A 19,541-nucleotide genomic window follows, 5' to 3' on the forward strand; every position below is an offset into this window, starting at 1 on the left:
CTACATCCACCACCCCCTCACACCCCCTAACCCTCACCCTCACCACCTCACACACCCTCACCCTCACCACCTCACACACCCTCACTCACCCTCACACACCCTCAAACACCCTCACTCATCCTCACACACCCACACCCTCACCCTCACACACCCTCACACACCCACTCACCCTCTCACACCTGCTGCACTCTCCTGCTCTCTAGAGATGTGGCCTAACGACCAGAGCTGCCATCTATGTCACGTAAATACAAAACATGTTGCATTCAAAATGCTATAGGTGTCACATTCGCGAAAGTTATAACTATTGGCGTTGTAAATGACAAAGCTATCAATTTAGATATTTGGAAAACCAACAAATAAATAAAATATTTGTCATTTACAAGACCAATAGCTCCAACTTTTCTAATGCGAGACCTATTGCATATTTTTTTAATTTGCTAGTAAGTAGTCCAGTATCGAAATTGACTATATTGAAGTAGGTTTATTTAATTTAGAGCAAAGTCTTTTCCATTGTGTTAATGTGTTTTCAAATAGGACTGTCCAGAACATGGGGTTTCTTAACATAGGTTTAAGCGGCGGTGTGAAAGGAAATCTTAAATATTTGGATTGCTCCAGCCCATTGGGTCAGCCGTATTCGTGCCATTTGATTCTTTTCTCTCATTCCTCTTTTACACTTCTTTGGTTGCCAAAATGAGTTACTAATGGAGTAAGTTAAAGATTCAAACACATTCCTTTTTGGTTGGATTGAGCCATTCAGAAATAGTGCATTGATTCAGTTCCTTTGTTTCAGTATTTCGTATTCCCAAATTTGACTCGCCGCCTGTGGATAGTATTTTGATACTTAGCCTTCTCTGTTCCTAATAGTAGATTACTTTATTTGGAAATCCACATATCACTTTACTCTGGAATACAATGACAAATGTTTGTAGTAAATATAGCATATCAGGCAAACAGTCATCATAATACTGGATAATCTATCAAATAATTTTTTCAAAATCATTAAATAGTCCCAGTAAATAAATTGGAATGCAACAGCGAGAAAATACAAGATTCTTGCTTATATAAATATTTCATTTTCTGATCTGCCAATTTCTAATCAGATTCTCTTTCTAGAGGCTATGGTATTTCAGTGCTGCATGAAATGTTGATCTACATATTTATAGTAGTTTCTTAAACTGGAAACTTGTAAAACTCCCACAATTCTTCTTTGATAGCTGCAACCACCACTGAAAAGGTTCTTGTATAAAGGCTGTGCCTAACCTTCAGGTATTGGACTTTAAAGTGGTATTCTGTGGACAGTGCAAATCAAGAACATAAGGAAAATCCTTAGTGGTTGCCCTTCTGAGTGACTCAGAGTTTTGTCCTTCACAAAATTGTTCAAGGGTTTATCGGTCTGTGATGTGTTCTCAACTTCTTCCTGCTACACTACTGCGAGTTGTGCTATCCTCTAGAAATTGCGCCTTTTGCCAAAGTTGTGTCTGCTTACTGACTGTGTTTACTACTTTTGTTTTCAAGTCATCAAATCATTTTAGGGCAGAAGTGAGATTTTTTGTCCAAACCTTTTAGTTTTTTGGGATAACTTCTCTTCGTATATGCTGAAATAGCTCCATACAACTACTTACAGAAACAGCAGACTACTGAGCAGATATGAAACATAATTGTAGTCTGCAAACATGGGAGCTAAACCCAAAAATCATATTTTGACAAAACTCCAAATTGACTAGACATTGCACCTTCAGGAATGCCCCTTCACTCCATAAAAGATTTAAGATCCCTCGAAAGTGTGTTGTTGGTTAGTACTGATCAGCAAGCGAGTGATGAAGAAGAAATAAACTTCAAGCTTCGACCAGTCTCCCTGCTCCCATGGCTGTCCAAACTCGCTGAAGCGCATGTGAACAGTACTCTATCCCAGCACATGGCCATATGGCCGGGATACCCGTCACCCCCTCCCAACACAATCCCCAATGATGGGAAGACGGACACAGTTCTTGACTTTTGGAAGGCGGGAGGGAGTTACCCTCCCGGCCGTATTTATTAAAATATGAAACAAAATTAAAACATTAAAATAACAGTTTCATATCATGTACAATTTCATTTTCACATTACAATGTTTATTGGCTAACCTTAACACAGCTCTAATACAAAGGTTCTCCTAGCCGATTCCAAACATCCTGCAAATGCGTATACTCAAAATTAAATTGTACATCCTAACATTACGGGCCAACGGCAAGGTCGTAACCGGTGTCAGATCCCTAATACCAGAACTCCCCCCCTTACTTGTGAGGGGCGGGCGCACAGAGGACTGTACCTCTGTGCCAACTTCCAATTTCCCTTGTCTTAACGGGGGCCCCATATTTACTCGACGCCATCTTAGTGGTCGTCCGAGGACTCGTGTGAGGTGTCTAGAAGGTAGCGTAGACCCCCCTCCCACCCCACACTGCTTACCACATCCGCCGTCGCAGATGTCCTGGCCCCGGGAAATTCCCAGGAGGGGCCCGTAGCCTATGACCGCCTTCCCTTTCGGCGGCCCCATCCTTAGAGGGGTATCGCCTCCCCGTGTGAGGGGCCAATGGCCGCCTCCCCCCGGACGCTCCCATCCATAATGGGTGGCGCCCCACCTCTAGGGATCTTCCAATTACTGCTCACCGATCATGACCTTACCGCCCGACCAAAATAAATACGACATTTTGAACCTAATGAGGACGGAATAAACGGTTAGACTGGATATTACACAATAACCTTTATTTACACAAGTAACACATCATTCAACTAGGCTGTGATACTTCGCCTAAGAACATGCTAACTAGCAACCATTTTATTATCCTCAAAAAAGACAATCCAGACTTTATTAAAACAACCTGTAAAAGAGATAATATCACCGTTAATCGACTTTATTGCAGTACTACTCGTTGCCATAAGGGGCTGGTGGGTGGGTCAAAATTGGCTCCTTGTTCCGTCTCGGGCTCACGTGCAACGAGGAGGTGCAGCTTCCAAGCACAGGAACAAGAGGATGCTTCCTTAGATTGTTGCTCTTTTATTCTTCCTCGGGAGGGCGTGTACCCTCCTCCGATCCGCCTACGGGGCGTGGCCAAAGGTATAGGTGTCTAGGACAACCCCTCTTGGGCGGGAAAAGGCGCGCCCCGGCTACGCCGCTTCGGGCATACCAGCCGGGACACGCCCCCCGCCCAAAATGGTTTCCCGGGGGGGTCAGGGCACCCTACTATACGTTCGGGGGGACCGAGTGGTCGCCCCTTTCCATATGGCCGGGATACCCGTCACCCCCTCCCAACACAATCCCCGATGATGGGAAGACGGACACAGTTCTTGACTTTTGGAAGGCAGGAGGGAGTTACCCTCCCGGCCGTATTTATTAAAATATGAAACAAAATTAAAACATTAAAATAACAGTTTCATATCATGTACAATTTCATTTTCACATTACGATGTTTATTGGCTAACCTTAACACAGCTCTAATACAAAGGTTCTCCTAGCCGATTCCAAACATCCTGCAAATGCGTATACTCAAAATTAAATTGTACATCCTAACATTACGGGCCAACGGCAAGGTCGTAACCGGTGTCAGATCCCTAATACCAGAACTCCCCCCCTTACTTGTGAGGGGCGGGCGCACAGAGGACTGTACCTCTGTGCCAACTTCCAATTTCCCTTGTCTTAACGGGGGCCCATATTTACTCGACGCCATCTTAGTGGTCGTCCGAGGACTCGTGTGAGGTGTCTAGAAGGTAGCGTAGACCCCCCTCCCACCCCACACTGCTTACCACATCCGCCGTCGCGGATGTCCTGGCCCCGGGAAATTCCCAGGAGGGGCCCGTAGCCCCTCCTCCCCAGGGAGGGGCCTATGACCGCCTTCCCTTTCGGCGGCCCCATCCTTAGAGGGGTACCGCCTCCCCGTGTGAGGGGCCAATGGCCGCCTCCCCCCGGGCGCTCCCATCCATAATGGGTGGCGCCCCACCTCTAGGGATCTTCCAATTACTGCTCACCGATCATGACCTTACCGCCACGGGCCGGATAGTTGACCGGCTATCCGGACCCCCCACAAACTCCTACTAAAGGTCATGGCTACACAAACTCTTTAACCAAGCTAAGAAGTCTCCTATGAGTAAGACATTCCCCTCCCGGGACAAATGGACCCCATCTTCAAGATACATATGGTCCCCCCGAATACATCCATGTGGAATACAGTGCAACTGGCCTGAACGAAACAACCTACTAAGTTTGTTATTAACTTTCTTTACCGACTGATTCAAAGCTGACACAGAGAGGGCCCCCCGCCACACCCTTCTAGGAATCATGTGTGACCATGCAATCGTGCACCCCGGAACCCTTCTCGCCAACCAACTCACTGTGGATAAAATTAACTCGAGAAGTACTCGTCGACCAATGGTTACCAAATCATTGCCCCCAAGATGTACTATGATTACAGACGGCGGTGACCTCGTCCGCCCTAGCAGTCCCTCCATAAAAGTTTGAAACTGGTCAATACAGAGTCCGCCCCTTCCGTGGAAGGTCACCCTGCACCAGTATTCCCCAGCCACGTGAATCATGTCACCTGCTTTGAATACGTCAGCGGCTCGCCTCACGTATGAGTGGCCAACGACCCACACCACTCTTCCCTCAGCCGGTGATCTTTGACCGCTGGTCCCCAGGTGTCGGGTCAACTGCACAGTCCGCCCGCAAAGCCTGCTCGCGAAACTGTAAACCAAACAGAAAACAAGAAGCGTGAGTGCATGACATTAGCTTCACAACATGTGCAACCGCACATGCCTCTTATAACAATTCGAGGACCAACGCCCCAACTGTTTCACCTTTTCAACACTCAGACCCCTGGCTGTAGCCTCTGTAGCAGCCCCTATCCGGAAGGAATGGGTCCCAAAATCGCTCGGGTTCAAGCCCGCTGCCGCGATTGCCATTGTTAACACCCGCTGGAACTGAAACCTAGTCAGTGGGGTGGCGTCGGTGTGCCTCAGCAAGCTTCCCCCCCATGATGCCGCCCTCTGCGCTAAATACTCCTCCACGCATTTTACCGGGCACATGGGAGACCCTGGAATCCGCTGGACTACCACACAGTCCCCGATCGCTCCCTGATCGGTCTTGAACCTGGCTATTGAGACTACCATCGTCTCACCCTTAATTTGAATGTGTTCTCGACACAGACCTCCCCCCGTATCCTGCTTATTCCTCGCTACCAGTTCGCTCACCCGCATAGCCCCATGGAATGCTAATGCAAAAGCGGCCCGGAACAGCACTGTCTCTGATTGAGATAAACATGTCGCAGGGAGTACGGACATTAACAGGGACAACCTTTCTAGACCTATCGGGTGCCTCTCATCCACTCTACGACCCTCAAGGCGTTGCCACCCACGCAGAGCCTTCCTTACGAGAAAGGACGATGTGGGGTCCTGGATGCCATGAGCCTGCGCCATGAAGGCAATGGCTGCCCTGTGCCTATTGGCTGTTGCCAGTGATCGGCCTGCCTGATGTAGTGATACCAGAAATTTCAGGACATACTCCTCCTGCCCCCAATGCTCCCCCCTAGCTGAACCCAAAAATTCCCAATAGGAACGGAACGCCCCTTCATATGCCTTCCTTGTCCTGGGTGCACGAGGTTTTGTAATCCGGGGCACCGAGAGACCAGAGAGCTTCGGGAAATGGTGCCGCCACCAAGTCCGCTGAGGGCAGAAAACCCCGGAAGGCCTGCATGTGGTGGAGGTGCAGCTTCCAAGCACAGGAACAAGAGGATGCTTCCTTAGATTGTTGCTCTTTTATTCTTCCTCGGGAGGGCGTGTACCCTCCTCCGATCCGCCTACGGGGCGTGGCCAACGGTGTAGGTGTCTAGGACAACCCCTCTTGGGCGGGAAAAGGCGCGCCCCGGCTAGGCCGCTTCGGGCATACCAGCCGGGACACGCCCCCCGCCCAAAATGGTTTCCCGGGGGGGTCAGAGCACCCTACCATACGTTCGGGGGGACCGAGTGGTCGCCCCTTTCCAAAAACCTCATTCTGGACCCATCTCAAAACGGGTTCAGACCAGGCCATAGTACTGAGTCTGCTCTCCTGGCCACCACAGAGCACCTCCGAATGATTTTAGACGCCGGTCAAAGTGCTGCGCTGATTCTTTTGGACCTCAGCGCGGCCTTTGACACGGTATCCCACGACATCCTTCTCAATCGTTTGGAGACATTTGGAGTATCTGGCCATGCTTTGGATTGGTTCCGATCATTCCTCGAAAACAGATCCTTTCGAGTCTCTGCCCCTCCCTTCTTATCCAAACCCCATCCCATTGCACAGGGAGTTCCGCAGGGCTCTGCGTTGAGCCCATCCCTTTTTAATCTCTACGTCCAGCCTCTGGCGGAAGTGGCCAAAGAGTGGGGCCTGACATTAGTATCGTACGCCGACGATACACAGCTGGCCATCGCTCTTTCAGAAGGTCCTTCCAACTCATCCTCTAGCTTCAAAAACGGCCTCTCCGCGGTTGCCCAATGGATGACAATGAATTGTCTGCAACTCAATGCTGGTAACACAGAGGTGCTACTCCTTGGCAAAAACACCAGCCTCTGGAATGAGCACTGGTGGCCGTCCTCCCTAGGCACCATCCCCTCTCCCAAATCCCTAGTGAAAAACCTGGGCGTTTGGATGGATGCCTCACTCAACTTTCAGGCCCACACCAAAAAAATTGCTGGCACCTGTATTGGCCTGCTGAGGAGCCTCAGCCACATACTAGGCTTTTTCGACGCCAAAACTCGCCAACTTATTATCCAAGCCACCATCCTCTCGCGTCTTGACTACGCCAATGTACTCCTTCTTGGCGCCAACAAAAGTGAGGTAGCACGACTCCAATGCGTGCAGAACTCTGCGGCCAGAACTCTGGTCGGCCTCCCCCGCAGATGCTCTGCCAGAGCGACCATCAAAAAACTACACTGGCTACCCGTTGATTCCAGAATCAAATTCAAAACCCTCATCATGACCTTCAAAATCCTCAAACTCGATACCCCCCCCCCTCTGCTTCGACCACTTCTCACTCCCTATGCGCCGTCACGGAACCTAAGATCTTCTAACCAAAACCTTCTATGCGTCCTGCGCATAAAACTTTGCCGCATGGGCGGCCGCTCCTTCAGGTTTCTTGGAGCCAAGCTTTGGAATGATCTGCCGCAACACATTCGCTCCATAGAAAGCCTACCGGCATTCCGGAAAGCAGTAAAAACGTATCTATTCCCTCTCCCGTAATTCCCTTTCATCCTTTTTTTTCCGCTCAGGCCAGGGTCTGGGTTCTTAGCGCCGGGACGCCTCATTGTTGGGGCAGCTGTTTGCGCTCTACCAAAACTATAGAATAGAATAGAATAGAATAGCTCAGACACGTGTTTGTTCGCCCATGTGTGTCCACTTCCCCATTGTTTTGATGTGCAGTGCTCCAGGTGACCACCAGACAATGAAATGGTGGAGATCTTTACAGGTGAAAAGGCCGTTTGGTGGACTCTACAGGATCTTGCTTAGCATTTCTCGAGGATTGGATCCCAATGTTTACTAACATAAAGTTCGACCATCACTTTGAGCTGGATCGAGCACACAGAATCATTTAAATCCTCCTCAAGACAAATACCCCGTCGATTGTCTGCGATATCAACTTACAGAAGCTTTTCTTAGCCATGCTCGGAAAAATCATCAATTTATCTGGAACGGTCACAAGATTATCTTTACTCAAGACTACTCGAAACCTACTGTCGACACCTGGAAGGGCTTTCTTGCTCTACGTGACAAATCAAGGGTCAAAAACATTCAATTCTCCTTTGTTGGCACAACCAAATTCAGAATCATAGACAGTGGTTGTCATCACTATTTCAATGACTCTAGAGACTTTGCATATTTTCTGGAAGGCCCCACAACTCAGGAAATGGACGCTTTGCAATTTTCCACCAACAAAAGGAAATCATCTCCATATGCGGTATAAAGGTTGAGATTGTTTTGATATCCTATGTAGCTAATGGTTACCTGCCTTTATGTACCTCTGTTTTCAAGGTCGCTTTTGAGAATAGTTATATTTGGTTTGTTACATCATTATTAGTAAAACTGATGCTGGGTTTTTTCTTGCATTTACATGGTTTAAAAATGCTCTACCTTTTGGAAGGTTTATATTTTTGTAAAACGAGACTAGAATTGCCTAAATGTTTCCCTTTGACTTGATTTTTCAAACATATCTGTCAACCTGCCTGACTGGGATCGGCAATCCCGTCCCACAGGCTCTCCCAAGGCCTGCCCAGCAACCATGCTCAAGTCTCCATAACCACACTCTTTCTCAGATGCATTTAATTTGATTTACAGTGCCACTCATACCGGTGTACGGTATCAGAGCACTTTACATCACACACACTACTCAGAGGCAATCATTTATACGTGTGTAAATCACTGTATAGGAAATGTTACATAAGACAAAGGACTACAAGGTGTAGAAGCCACATGAAAACAATACTAGTAGGCAGTATAGTTTAATAGCTCACTGTTCTATGTTAGGATTTTAACTTATAAACTGCAAGTAACAAGGATCTCTGACAAAAGCAGTAACCTACTAACCTAGTTAACATTATGTGCACTTTGTGATCTGCTTGGTACACGTTCTTTGCAGCAGGCACATTAACCCACTGTGCTACTTTTCCAGGATTCAACCCTTCCACTAGACAAAACTCCGATCTCTCTTTAGGAAGAACATTAATCACCGAAGTTATCATGACATTTTTATTGTTGCTGAAAATTGCTGGAGGCCAGGAAGGAGGCAGCAAGTATGTTTTAAACCGTCCATAATATACTTGCAAACACTATGCATTCACCTGAAATAGGTGCCCAGTGCGGTCACACCATTTGCACCGCCTTAACCTGCTCAAGGTTCATGTGACCTCAGTGACAGAGTCACAGTGACAGGATCACTGTTGCTCCAGGGTGTGCTGCTTTGTAGGCCTGCCCGCAAGACTGGAGATGAACTACAGTATGGATTGTGATGGACAGGCCTTCACGGTTAACCCACAATTGATACCACTAGGGTACACCTGCTTGTGCTAAGACCTTCTAAGGACTAGTGGGGCCTTCTAAGGTCTAGCATGGGAATATGCTCCCTCAGTAGAGTGGTCTGGTGGACAGGTCATGAAGCCCGAACCCAGTTCCCCAGTTCCAAATTCGACAGCTCTGGCCATGGTGCCACATCCTCTTCCCCACTGAACACCATACTGCCCCACTGAGAGAAACTTGCACTGCCTCCAGCTACAACCTAATTGTGCCCGCTATAAACACTTGGCTGTGGCCAAATTCAAATTATGCACTTGATAAGAGTAATATGCTGCCTAAAAAAAAAAAGTCAAAGAAAACACTCAGGGAATGCAAGATTAAGTAAAGCATGTGAAATGTAAGCAGAAACAACATGGTTACCTTCACGATCTCTAACTCACTGTTCAGAAATCAGCAACTGGTTTTACCTGAAAGGTTAAGGACATGACTACAGGGCCCTGAATGGAACCGTTTCATTGTCCATTGCTTATATCCTTACAAAATGTAAGCAGTATGGTTTAAAAATACCACATCCATAAACACAGAGCCATGGTACACATTTTGTTTTCCAATCCACCCATCAACCAGGTGCAATATATCCAGGAACGGTGCGCTTCCCCACCTGGGGACAACAATGCTGTTCAAAGAAAGATGAGAAAACAAAAGTAGCGCTTCACTGCAAAGTCTGTAAAGTTAGACTGATGTGTTTGGATGTGAATACAACCAATCTGGCCACATTGCAACCACTCTGTCTTGCTTTATTTAGTTACGTATTTATTTTTCATATTTAAAACCTTTTATTTCTCTCCATCCTGAGGCTGCACTTTGGAATAGAAAAATGTCAGAAGAAGGGCATTTCCTGCAAGAGTGTTTTTCTTTTTTGGATCCATTTCACAGGGGAGCAACTAAATGAAAGAAGGAAAGAGAGGTTGTGAAACATTTCTTTGAGTCACGGTTTTCAGTAAGTGAGGAGCAAGACAGAAAGAGAGGGAGTCGGAGGCCTAGCTAGACTGACTGACAGTAGTGTCAGTGAGAGTCCCGGTCCCCAAATAAACTACAAAGGCCACCGCCCCCAAAATAGTGCCGCTTGGGGCTGACCGCCCCCGCTCCCCTTCCCCGCCCCCCAGCTACGCCACTGTCCGTGAGACGGATTGACGCTCCTGCCGTCGCATCTCCTACATTCGAGTTATTCAGGGAAGGGTGGGGAGGGAGGGGGGTGTGGGGTGGAGGGTTGAGGAACCCCAGGGGTTACAAGATGTTTCTTTCAGTTACCTGTTTTGTGCCTTGGGCTTTCTCAGACTTTTCTTCTGTTTTCCTTTTTATCTTTGCCCTTTTTTCCTTTCTCTTTTCTTATTCTCTATCCTAAGTCTTGCTCTACTTAAGCTTCTTTGTGAGCTTCCTATGCAATAGTACCTGACATTTTTGGTTCTCCTTGATATAAGGTACATAAATCTTGTAAATATATTGATCCTTATTGGGGGTTACTCAGTGTTTAGCAATGTCATATTTTTCTTCAATGGTCAGTAATTGTTGACCTGTGAATATGTTTGTGATATTACATGTACGATTTTATCCGTGATAGCTCATAATGGACCACATACCTTAGCAGAGGACTTAACCACCCGATTAAGCGCTGCAAAATCCATGACTATTTATCTAAAACTAAGGAAGATGTAATATTGTTACAAGAGAAAAAGCTATCTAAGGATTATATTAATTTTAATAGATGTAACTGGATTTCCCAAGTGGCCTGTTCCCAAGCTGAGCATAAAAAAACGGGGTTTGATTACACTAATCTCCCAAAAATCTAACATCTTGCTAGATTCACAATCACTTGATGATGAAGGCAGAGTGTTAGTGACCCGGTTGAGGAAAGGGGAGGATCTAATTCATGTGGTTAACATATATGGCCTTAACTCTGATGATTCAACTTTCTGGACTGGTGTATCTAGCACTCTAGAGGGTCTTCCTCAAGAATATCTTGTTGTAATAGCAAGGGATTTCAATATTCCATTAGACCCGATAATTGATAGACAGTCTGCCTGTCATTATCATCCTACGAGCTCACATACTATAATCCAAACTATTTGTTCCAAATTTAACCGCAAAGATTCTTGGCGCCTTCAACATCCTGACACCAGAGACTACACTTTTATACTCCATTCCACATAATTCTTACACCAGGATAGACTATATTTGTGTCTCCGGTCCATATACATGATTAATCAAACACTAAGATATAGCCCCTAGGTTGGTGTCGGACCATTCGTGCATCAGCCTTAAACTGGCGGGTTGTCACGATGAACCAGTGCCTAAAAGATGGCGATTTAATAATGATGTTTTATCTGATCCTGAGGATAAAAAGAAGATCGAAGAAGCTATTTTGGGTTTCTTTAGACATAATGATACGACCAAAGTCAATGTAAATACTCTTTGAAATGCCTTAAATGCCACCATTAGGGGAATAATAATTGAAATTAAGACAAAAATAAACAAATGTATGAACCAGGGACTAATACAACTAGAACAAGAGAATCTCTCTACTTTACATCACTACAGGACAATGAAATACTTACATCATGAACACATTAGAAAGATGAATATAATAAGATATTAAGTGAATGGGCAGGTGTTTGGATCAATAAATTTAAAGCTGCAACTAAATCAGAACCGTCTATCGTTATTACACAAGATGCCGAGAAGACCTTTGATACGGTCTTTTGGGCTTTTTTTAGACTATTGTGTGCACTCGTTTAAACTAGGGAAGAATTACATTAACATGGTTATGTCTCTTTATTTAAAACCATCAGCCCGTATTGCTGTTAATGGTGCTTTATCTGAATCCTTTACCCTTCAACAAGGTACCAGACAGGGATGCCCATTGTCTCCATCCTTATTTTTAAAAGCACTGGAACCCCTTATCCAGAATATTAAACTTAACTCGAGAATTAAGGGGATGGACAATAATTGCATTCAAATCAAATTAGCCGCTTATGCAGATGACATTTTAATAATGACAGAACAGCTGCAAACATCAATTGCTGCTCTGATGGATACAATCACAGAATATTCAGTTCATTCTGGATATAAACTCAACAGAGACAAATCAGAAGTTAAGTTACTAAATGTACATTGTACTAGAGAGATTCTGGGGGAATCTGGTCTAGCGTGGCAACCAGGATATATCAAATACTTGGGGGTCGAATTTGGTAATAACATATTGGATACTCTCCATCAGAATGAGAAAGTAATACTAGAATTTTTTTTTAACTTTTGGAATCTTGGTTGCCGAAATTTATTACATGGTGTGGGAGAATTAAAACTATGAAAATGATGATTACCCCTTTAGTTCATTATCTTATCACCATGCTCCCACTCATTTTGACAGACGATTTCCATCATAAACTAGATATTCTCCTCACTAAATTCCTTTGGTGCGGAAAAAAAGCACAAATTAGCATTAAGAAATTGAGGCTCAATAAAACACTAGGTGGTGTGAATTTGGCTGATTTCAGATTATACCAGTCGGATTTTTTAGCAAAACAAGGTTCGTATTGGATCTCACCCCCCCCCCCCCCCCCCCCCCACTGGCTACATGCCTGTATAGTTAGAGGTAGAGAAGGCTATCCTTAACAACTTAAATCCTCTTGCACTTCCTACAACTAATCAGCTTTATCCATCTAGTTCTAAGTCCATCTTTAAGAACACTAAATTGGCACTCCTGAAGATAGATAAGAAATTAAAGTACATTATTAAATGCTCTAAAATGGAAACATTATGGTACAATAGTAAAATACTTTATAAAGGTACAAGTTTAACTTTTGACTCCTGGATTAAGAAAGGTATCTCTTTTCCCTGTCAGCTGAAAAATGCTTCTTACCCAGTTACGTTTTCAGACCTTCAAACTCGTTATAATTTAGCTGATATTGAATTTTACAACTTTCTGAAAGTAAGAACTGCTTTGTCTAAAACCAAATTATCCCTTGAACAACCATCACTACCAATGTTTGTGTCAGAAATAAACAAACTGGGCCCTCCGATATATAAACTTCTTCGTCCTAAAACCTCCAATCTCAATAATAAATCTGTCACTTTCTGGGATTCACACTCTTCTGTCCCGATATCTGATTCCTTATAGTCTACACTGTGGAGCTCTGTCTCATGCAATAAGATATCCCTGGTACTATCTCAAACCAAGTATTGGCTATTACATAAAGCTTTTTGGACTCTCGCTCAATTATTTTCTTTAGGAATTCGAGAGGATTCATTATGTTGGAATTGTAATCAGGAAACGGGCGATTTAGCCCATCTTATTTTACATTGTAAGTCAGTGAAATCTTTTTGGGATTGCATTTTTGATTTTTTAATAGTTTTGTGTAACTGTACATTGAATAAAGAATGTTTTACTTTAATGATGGCTTTTCTAAGGACGGACTTGAGTTCTGATTTTGATAAAGCTCTCCTTGATCTTCTGCTAACTTCTGCTGTGAAAATGGTTCTTACCAACTGGAATGACACGAGTAAGACATCCTATAAAGGATGGATTAATTGGATTACTCACCTTAGGAGTGCAGGTAACATTACTTTACAAAACACGCCTTGGAAACCCTCATCTAGACCGATGTGGAATACACTGGACAATTATTTCGACTCTCATAAACCTCCGTGAACTTACAAACAACTCTATGGTATTGCTTTGACTACCTCTTAGACTCTTTTTTGTATGTATCTATATTAATATATAAGGTCACTTTGGATACCCTAGTCCATTACAATCTATGTATTATAGATGATTCATAAGTTTACATTGGGGTACTTCACTATTCACAACTGTGTAGACATTTCTCAATATTTGTCTCTTGCTCTTTCTTTCCTTACCTTGTTGTTTTGTTTCTTTTTGAAAATCAATAAAGCATTTGAACAAAAAACAAAAACAAAAAAAGGCCATTTGTGGCTTCAAGATGTTTTCTTAATAAAAGTGCAACGGTTAACAGGCTGGCCTGATTTGAAAATAAAATGTAATCACTTGATTCGAGTTACTGGTGGGAAGATGAGACTGTTACTGGAAAGGGTCACGAAAAGGTTAGATGCTGGTAATCTGATTTAAAAAGAAAACACTGGAGGTTTTGATACATTTAATTTGAATAATAGAGCATATGGTGATGCAATGAGTTTCAGAGTTCTTTAGAATGTGGTGTTAAAATAGTTTTGAACTGCCCAACCAAACATTAGTAGTTTCTTGTAGCCCTCGTTGAATATTATCTCCAAGCTCTCATTAAAGTGGGAGTAGACTAAGTTCATGTAGAATCTGCCCACCAATGCATGTCCTATCTGATAGCCCCGCTTCTGCGGGCCCAGACTGCTTAAGGAATGTATCCTTAACGTCTTGACGCCTATCCCTAAATATCACAGCTCTGAACAATCCTCAACAATCTGGCTCCGGAGGCTAAGAAGATTAAAAAGGATTACAATGGAAGTCATGTCTATTTCCAGACTAATCTCACCAAAAAGAATAATAAACAGATTCTAGAATGTGCACTTGCTTTCTGTATGTGACCTGTTCTCTTAGGCTAACATCCCACCCTTCCCTGTCATCTCCCCATTTCCTCATTCTTTTGTCTAACCCCTTACCATTCCTACACCATCTAACTGCTCCCACCCTACTAACCACTAACCACCCTAGAACTTCTCATTCTAGTACAGACTTATATAACACTCTTCCTAACCTCGCTACATTCCCATTTATCCAGCTTACACAATTTGTATGCACTTGAATCTGCAATGTATTTACTCTTTACCTTATTGCAACTCTGTCCTCCAGCTTGTTAACTCAGCAAATCGCACACTATTCTTCCGTCTTCTCCTTATCAACATATGCTGCTCCCCTTCATTCTGCTCCCTGAATCCTTCTCAGTTATTTTCCCTTAATCCCCTATTAACATACACATTTTTAACTTTGTCCCTTTCTAATTGTTTAGCTAGCTCCTCCTTTCAATACTGTAAAATTACTACAAAGCATACTTCAGTTTAACCTAAATCCAGCACCTCCTCTTTTCAATACTGTAAAAATACTACAAAGCATGCTTCAGTTTAACCTAAATCCCGCATTAACTTTCAATGCTCTTTCTGATTCCATCTCTAAACCTACATTATACACTAAAATACCAAACCCTTCCTCTTCTGCAAACTCCTGAATATTTGACCAATGAAAAGAACGCAGCTCAATAGCCACAATCTTAAATCTGAGCACTGCCCTGCTATTTTTTTATAGAAATCGTGCCGAGTCATAATGTGCCACCCATTTTACATGGAAACATCACTACTGGATAGAAGATACTCCAAAAGAATCTTCGTACCAAAAAAGATTGGAGATGTACTAGCCCTTGTCCACAATGCAGACCTACAGACCAAATGCACAGAGTACATGTGAGCCCCTTATTGTGTGTTTCAGTTGTTCGATGCTACCCATCACCAGGCTGCACTTTTCTATTGATCTGCTCGCCCCTCCTTACAGCCCAGACTTTTTTCTGAATCTTTCTTTGACTTTATTGCGCGCAGTACCTTAAAGTACTTGAGTCTTTGCACGCTTGTAGATTCAAGCACTTTGTCTGAAATGCCATTCATAGGGCGACCAAAGCCTGTAACCTAGACTCTTTGAAAGTTTTTTAAGTAGTCTGTAGATGCACACATATGATGGGATCGACATTTGATGCAATATTTGCCTTACCCAGCTTAATCTCAGTAAGAGTCCCACCTGTTTCTGGACCAATCAACCCCTCGAGGTCTAAACCACTGAATGTTGCTAGTCCTCCCCAAACTACCATATAGCCATCAAATCATGAAAGAAGCTGGTTGTCTGCTTAGATCTTCGTTTCCCTCCTGCTCAACATCCAGCACTTAAATAACAGTTCAGTATTTCTTTCATTGTCTGAAAACCTTTTTTGAGAAAGATATACCATTCAAATCATTCTCTGCTGGAAGTAAACTCAATAATATCAAACAGAAGAGCACTTGAAAGACTCTGGAAGAAAAATGTATGGAATTAGAGAAAAATACCACTACAGAATCTGTAGACAGCTACTTGCAATGCGTTTTTAATAGCTCCATGTCCATCTGAGAGTCTTCATAAAATGTTCCGGTCAGTCTTACACTTTATTGTAATTACCAGTACCATGGCAGAGAGAATGAGGAGGCGCATCTACTTCCCACAAATGTCTAAAGCAAACCTTTTATCATATGTTTGAGATATGGGATCCTATAATCATAGACCTCTTCACCACGCAAGTGCATAACACATGCTACGAATTTGCTGTCTGGATTGTCTGGAGGCTCCAGATTCCTAGGATTGGTTCTGTGGTTGGTCTGTATGGGTGCTTTATTATATGTTATTGCTGACTCCTTTGTTTACCAAGGGTCCTTCAGAAGATTTGTTTACCAAAGGTCCTTCAGAAGAGCAGGGACCTGGCTGACCCAGGATGTTGGCTCTGCGTTGGCTTGCCTGGTTTAGGTGTTATTCCATCTTCCTCAGAAGGACCATGTTTGTTTATCCAATAGAAAATACCAAATATATACTGTGGATAGTGTTGCTGGCCTCTGTCTGTCATCGTTGAGATTGAGCACTTTGTTCTTGTGGCTCTAATGTTTGCACTCCTAAGAACTAAGTCCTCTCCAGACATTCTGGGGGCCTGGTGACATTCTAAAAATCCTCCATCCGAGCTAGATACAGTACCACTTTATTTACATCCTTCCACTGTGTACTAGTGAAGAATATCATCCTTGTCAGCCGGTGTCTTTTTCACATTTTTTGGCTGACGAAGGTAGATAATTGCAATAACTACTAGAGCTTGTTGACACATGGCTTTTTAGTATTTCACCTCAGCCAGTGGGGCAGACAAGACATCTGATCTGCCTGATGCATTTCTTCCATTGGATTAGATGCCCCATGGCCCCTTGGACGTTTTCTTGGTCAGGCTGAGCCACACACGTTTAAGATGTTGACATTATGTGACCTAAAAACTTCTGTTTCGAAGACTTCTCTTTTAGTGTCTATAATACTGACCAGACCCTTACACAGAGCTACCAGCCCTTTGTGCATTGGCGGACTTTAATGGTGTTTCATGATCAGGACAAGGTGGTTCTGAGAACTTTGTTTCAAAGCTACTGTTGCCGTCTGAATAAAGAGAATGCTCCTTATATTTTCCCCCATCCTTGTGCATTGTACAGTCTGATCGCCAGATGCACTCTTGATAAAAACACGGATTAGTGTTCTACTGAACATTTGTTTGTGACTTTTTGAGGCAATGATGTTTGCAGAGTGGCGAATACAGTCACCACACGATGTACAGAATCCAGATTCCAACCAGTGTCAATTCATACTCCACAAGGACTGAGGTGGAATCATTGGCATGCATATGTCTGTAATAAGTGCTTTGCGGCAACGTGGGCTACCTTCACACATGCTGTCAAGGCTCCCTTTCCGAGTGGTGCAAATGTTTTCAGGACGTTCTCCAAAATCAGTTTTTCCTGGCTATTCTCCCTGCTCTTTCTTATTCTCAAAAATAGATTTCTCAAATTACCAGCCTCATTTGCAGGATTATAATTGGCTATATTGTATTGTTCGAAGTGGTATCTAACATGTGGGAATGTTTACGATGGTTTGGAAATCATGAAAACACATTGAAATGAAGGGGATTTTGCAGCACTGTTCACTCTACGAATCTCCTACAATCCCGTAGAGATCATTTAGTGCTATGAAAGAGCAGCCAGCACACAAGATGCTGGAAAATATGTGAACTCTAAAGGGCTTTTTTTACTTGTGACTCTACCACTTAATCAGCACTATTGTTTTTACACCTTGAATACTCATTTTGACCCTGCATAATCTTATCTTGGTTGGTGCATGAGACCATTACAATAGACATTTGATATTATGTGCCTTTTTTCTTTTCTTCTCATGGTATAATGTTGGCACTGTAGGGTATGGTCCATTGAGCTCTTGCCAGCAAATGGGCAGATGACATTGCCTGGTGTCTATAGATGCATGTTTCTTTTTGTCATCAGTTCCCTTAGCTTAATGATGAATTCTGCCCTTGTGTTGATATTTGAAGTAACGTCGGTCTAATGTTGATGTTTTTCACCTTAAGAATATTCAGGTGGAATCTGGGGATCAGAGAAGCCCTGTTTATCAGGTTTACAGAGAGCTTGATTTCCTGCTGGTAAGATCATACTTAGAATGTATTCCTCCTGTTGTTAGCTGAATATAATAGGCTAATGTACTGCACAGTATTTATTTTTTAGCATAGTTGTAATTTACATGTATTTCGTTATCATCTGGTAAATGGCTGTGATGTGTGGGATGTTAATTCTGAGAGCACAACAAAACATTATAGGTGACAGTATCTCAGTATACCTTGACATTCTCTGTAGTGAAAACTACAGTGTGCTAATACGGCTTCTGCATTATAATCCTAAACCTGTTACTGATCATCCTAGATCAGGCCTCTTAACAGCCCAAGTTCCAGTTATTAACATCCTTAAAGTATGTTGTATACACTACACTTTGATCAGGCAGTCCATAATCAGGACTTGAATAAATAAAATTGGCTATGCAGTTGATAATTTGTAAATAGTATCGTAGAAAGAGTCTGTCTCTATTAGTGTGGGTTGTTTGATACACCTTGGTTACCTCCATTTCTTTTGCCATCTACACCCATGCATCACCAAAGCCCATATCTCCATAAATCTCTTCAACTCGGCTACTAATCTTTTGTCCACCATACTTGGTATATCTTTCTACCAGACCTTTGTAATCTTTGCACCAGAAGCCTTGACCTTACTTATATATCCTTTCATGTTTCCCCTGATCACAGATTGGCTTACACTGTGATTGATATTGGGACACCTGCACCTGGGCAATACTTGCATGGGTTACGATTAGGGTGACCTGTACAGTGCCCAAGTGCAAGGCCTCTTCGTATTTACTTAGATTGGTAAGTAGGTACATATTAAGACAAATTCTTCATGTTTCCAGGCATTGGCAAAAGGCTTGAAGACTGGGGTGACTGGTTGGCCAGAGCCTCTGGAGACACGGTCGGCTGTGGATTTGGTACAGGAGCTTCTGAATGGTAAGCTTTGTCGTGATTCACATTTCATGCTCAGTGATGCTAAAAACATTTAATGTATACTCGTGGCAAATAATTGTTACATTGTGTTTGTTTATTTAAACTCGGCTTGTAGAACTCCTGTGTGATTGCATCTGTCCAGTGGACTTATGTCAATTGAACTTCTTTATCTAGACCTGTTTTTGTTTTGCCCGAATGACGTTTCATTTAATCTGTGTATCCCTAAATTTGATTTTCCTCAGACTTAAAAAAGAGCACTTCCACTTTTGTGACAGCAGAGTTCTTGGATTCCCATGCAAGCAAGATATGTCAAGCTCCTTTTTTTTACAGACCCACCCCCCTGTACCCAGTGGCTAGTTTGTATAGATCTT

The 19,541-nt window shown here is 43.4% G+C and overlaps 1 protein-coding gene across 2 annotated transcripts in view; it reads left to right on the forward strand.

Annotated features, from left to right (window-relative positions):
• Positions 1 to 19,541, forward strand: part of ZWILCH (zwilch kinetochore protein) — a 405,441-nt gene that overhangs the window by 214,724 nt on the left and 171,176 nt on the right. For both annotated transcript variants that reach the window (XM_086957998.1, XM_086957999.1), the window contains 2 exons: positions 18,193 to 18,264; positions 19,080 to 19,173. In XM_086957998.1, the coding sequence (XP_086814124.1) occupies positions 18,193 to 18,264; positions 19,080 to 19,173 (166 nt within the window). The remainder of the gene's footprint in view (positions 1 to 18,192; positions 18,265 to 19,079; positions 19,174 to 19,541) is intronic.

This window comes from Lissotriton vulgaris, chromosome 2_1 (assembly GCF_964263255.1).
Source record: "Lissotriton vulgaris chromosome 2_1, aLisVul1.2, whole genome shotgun sequence".
NCBI lineage: Eukaryota > Metazoa > Chordata > Amphibia > Caudata > Salamandridae > Lissotriton > Lissotriton vulgaris.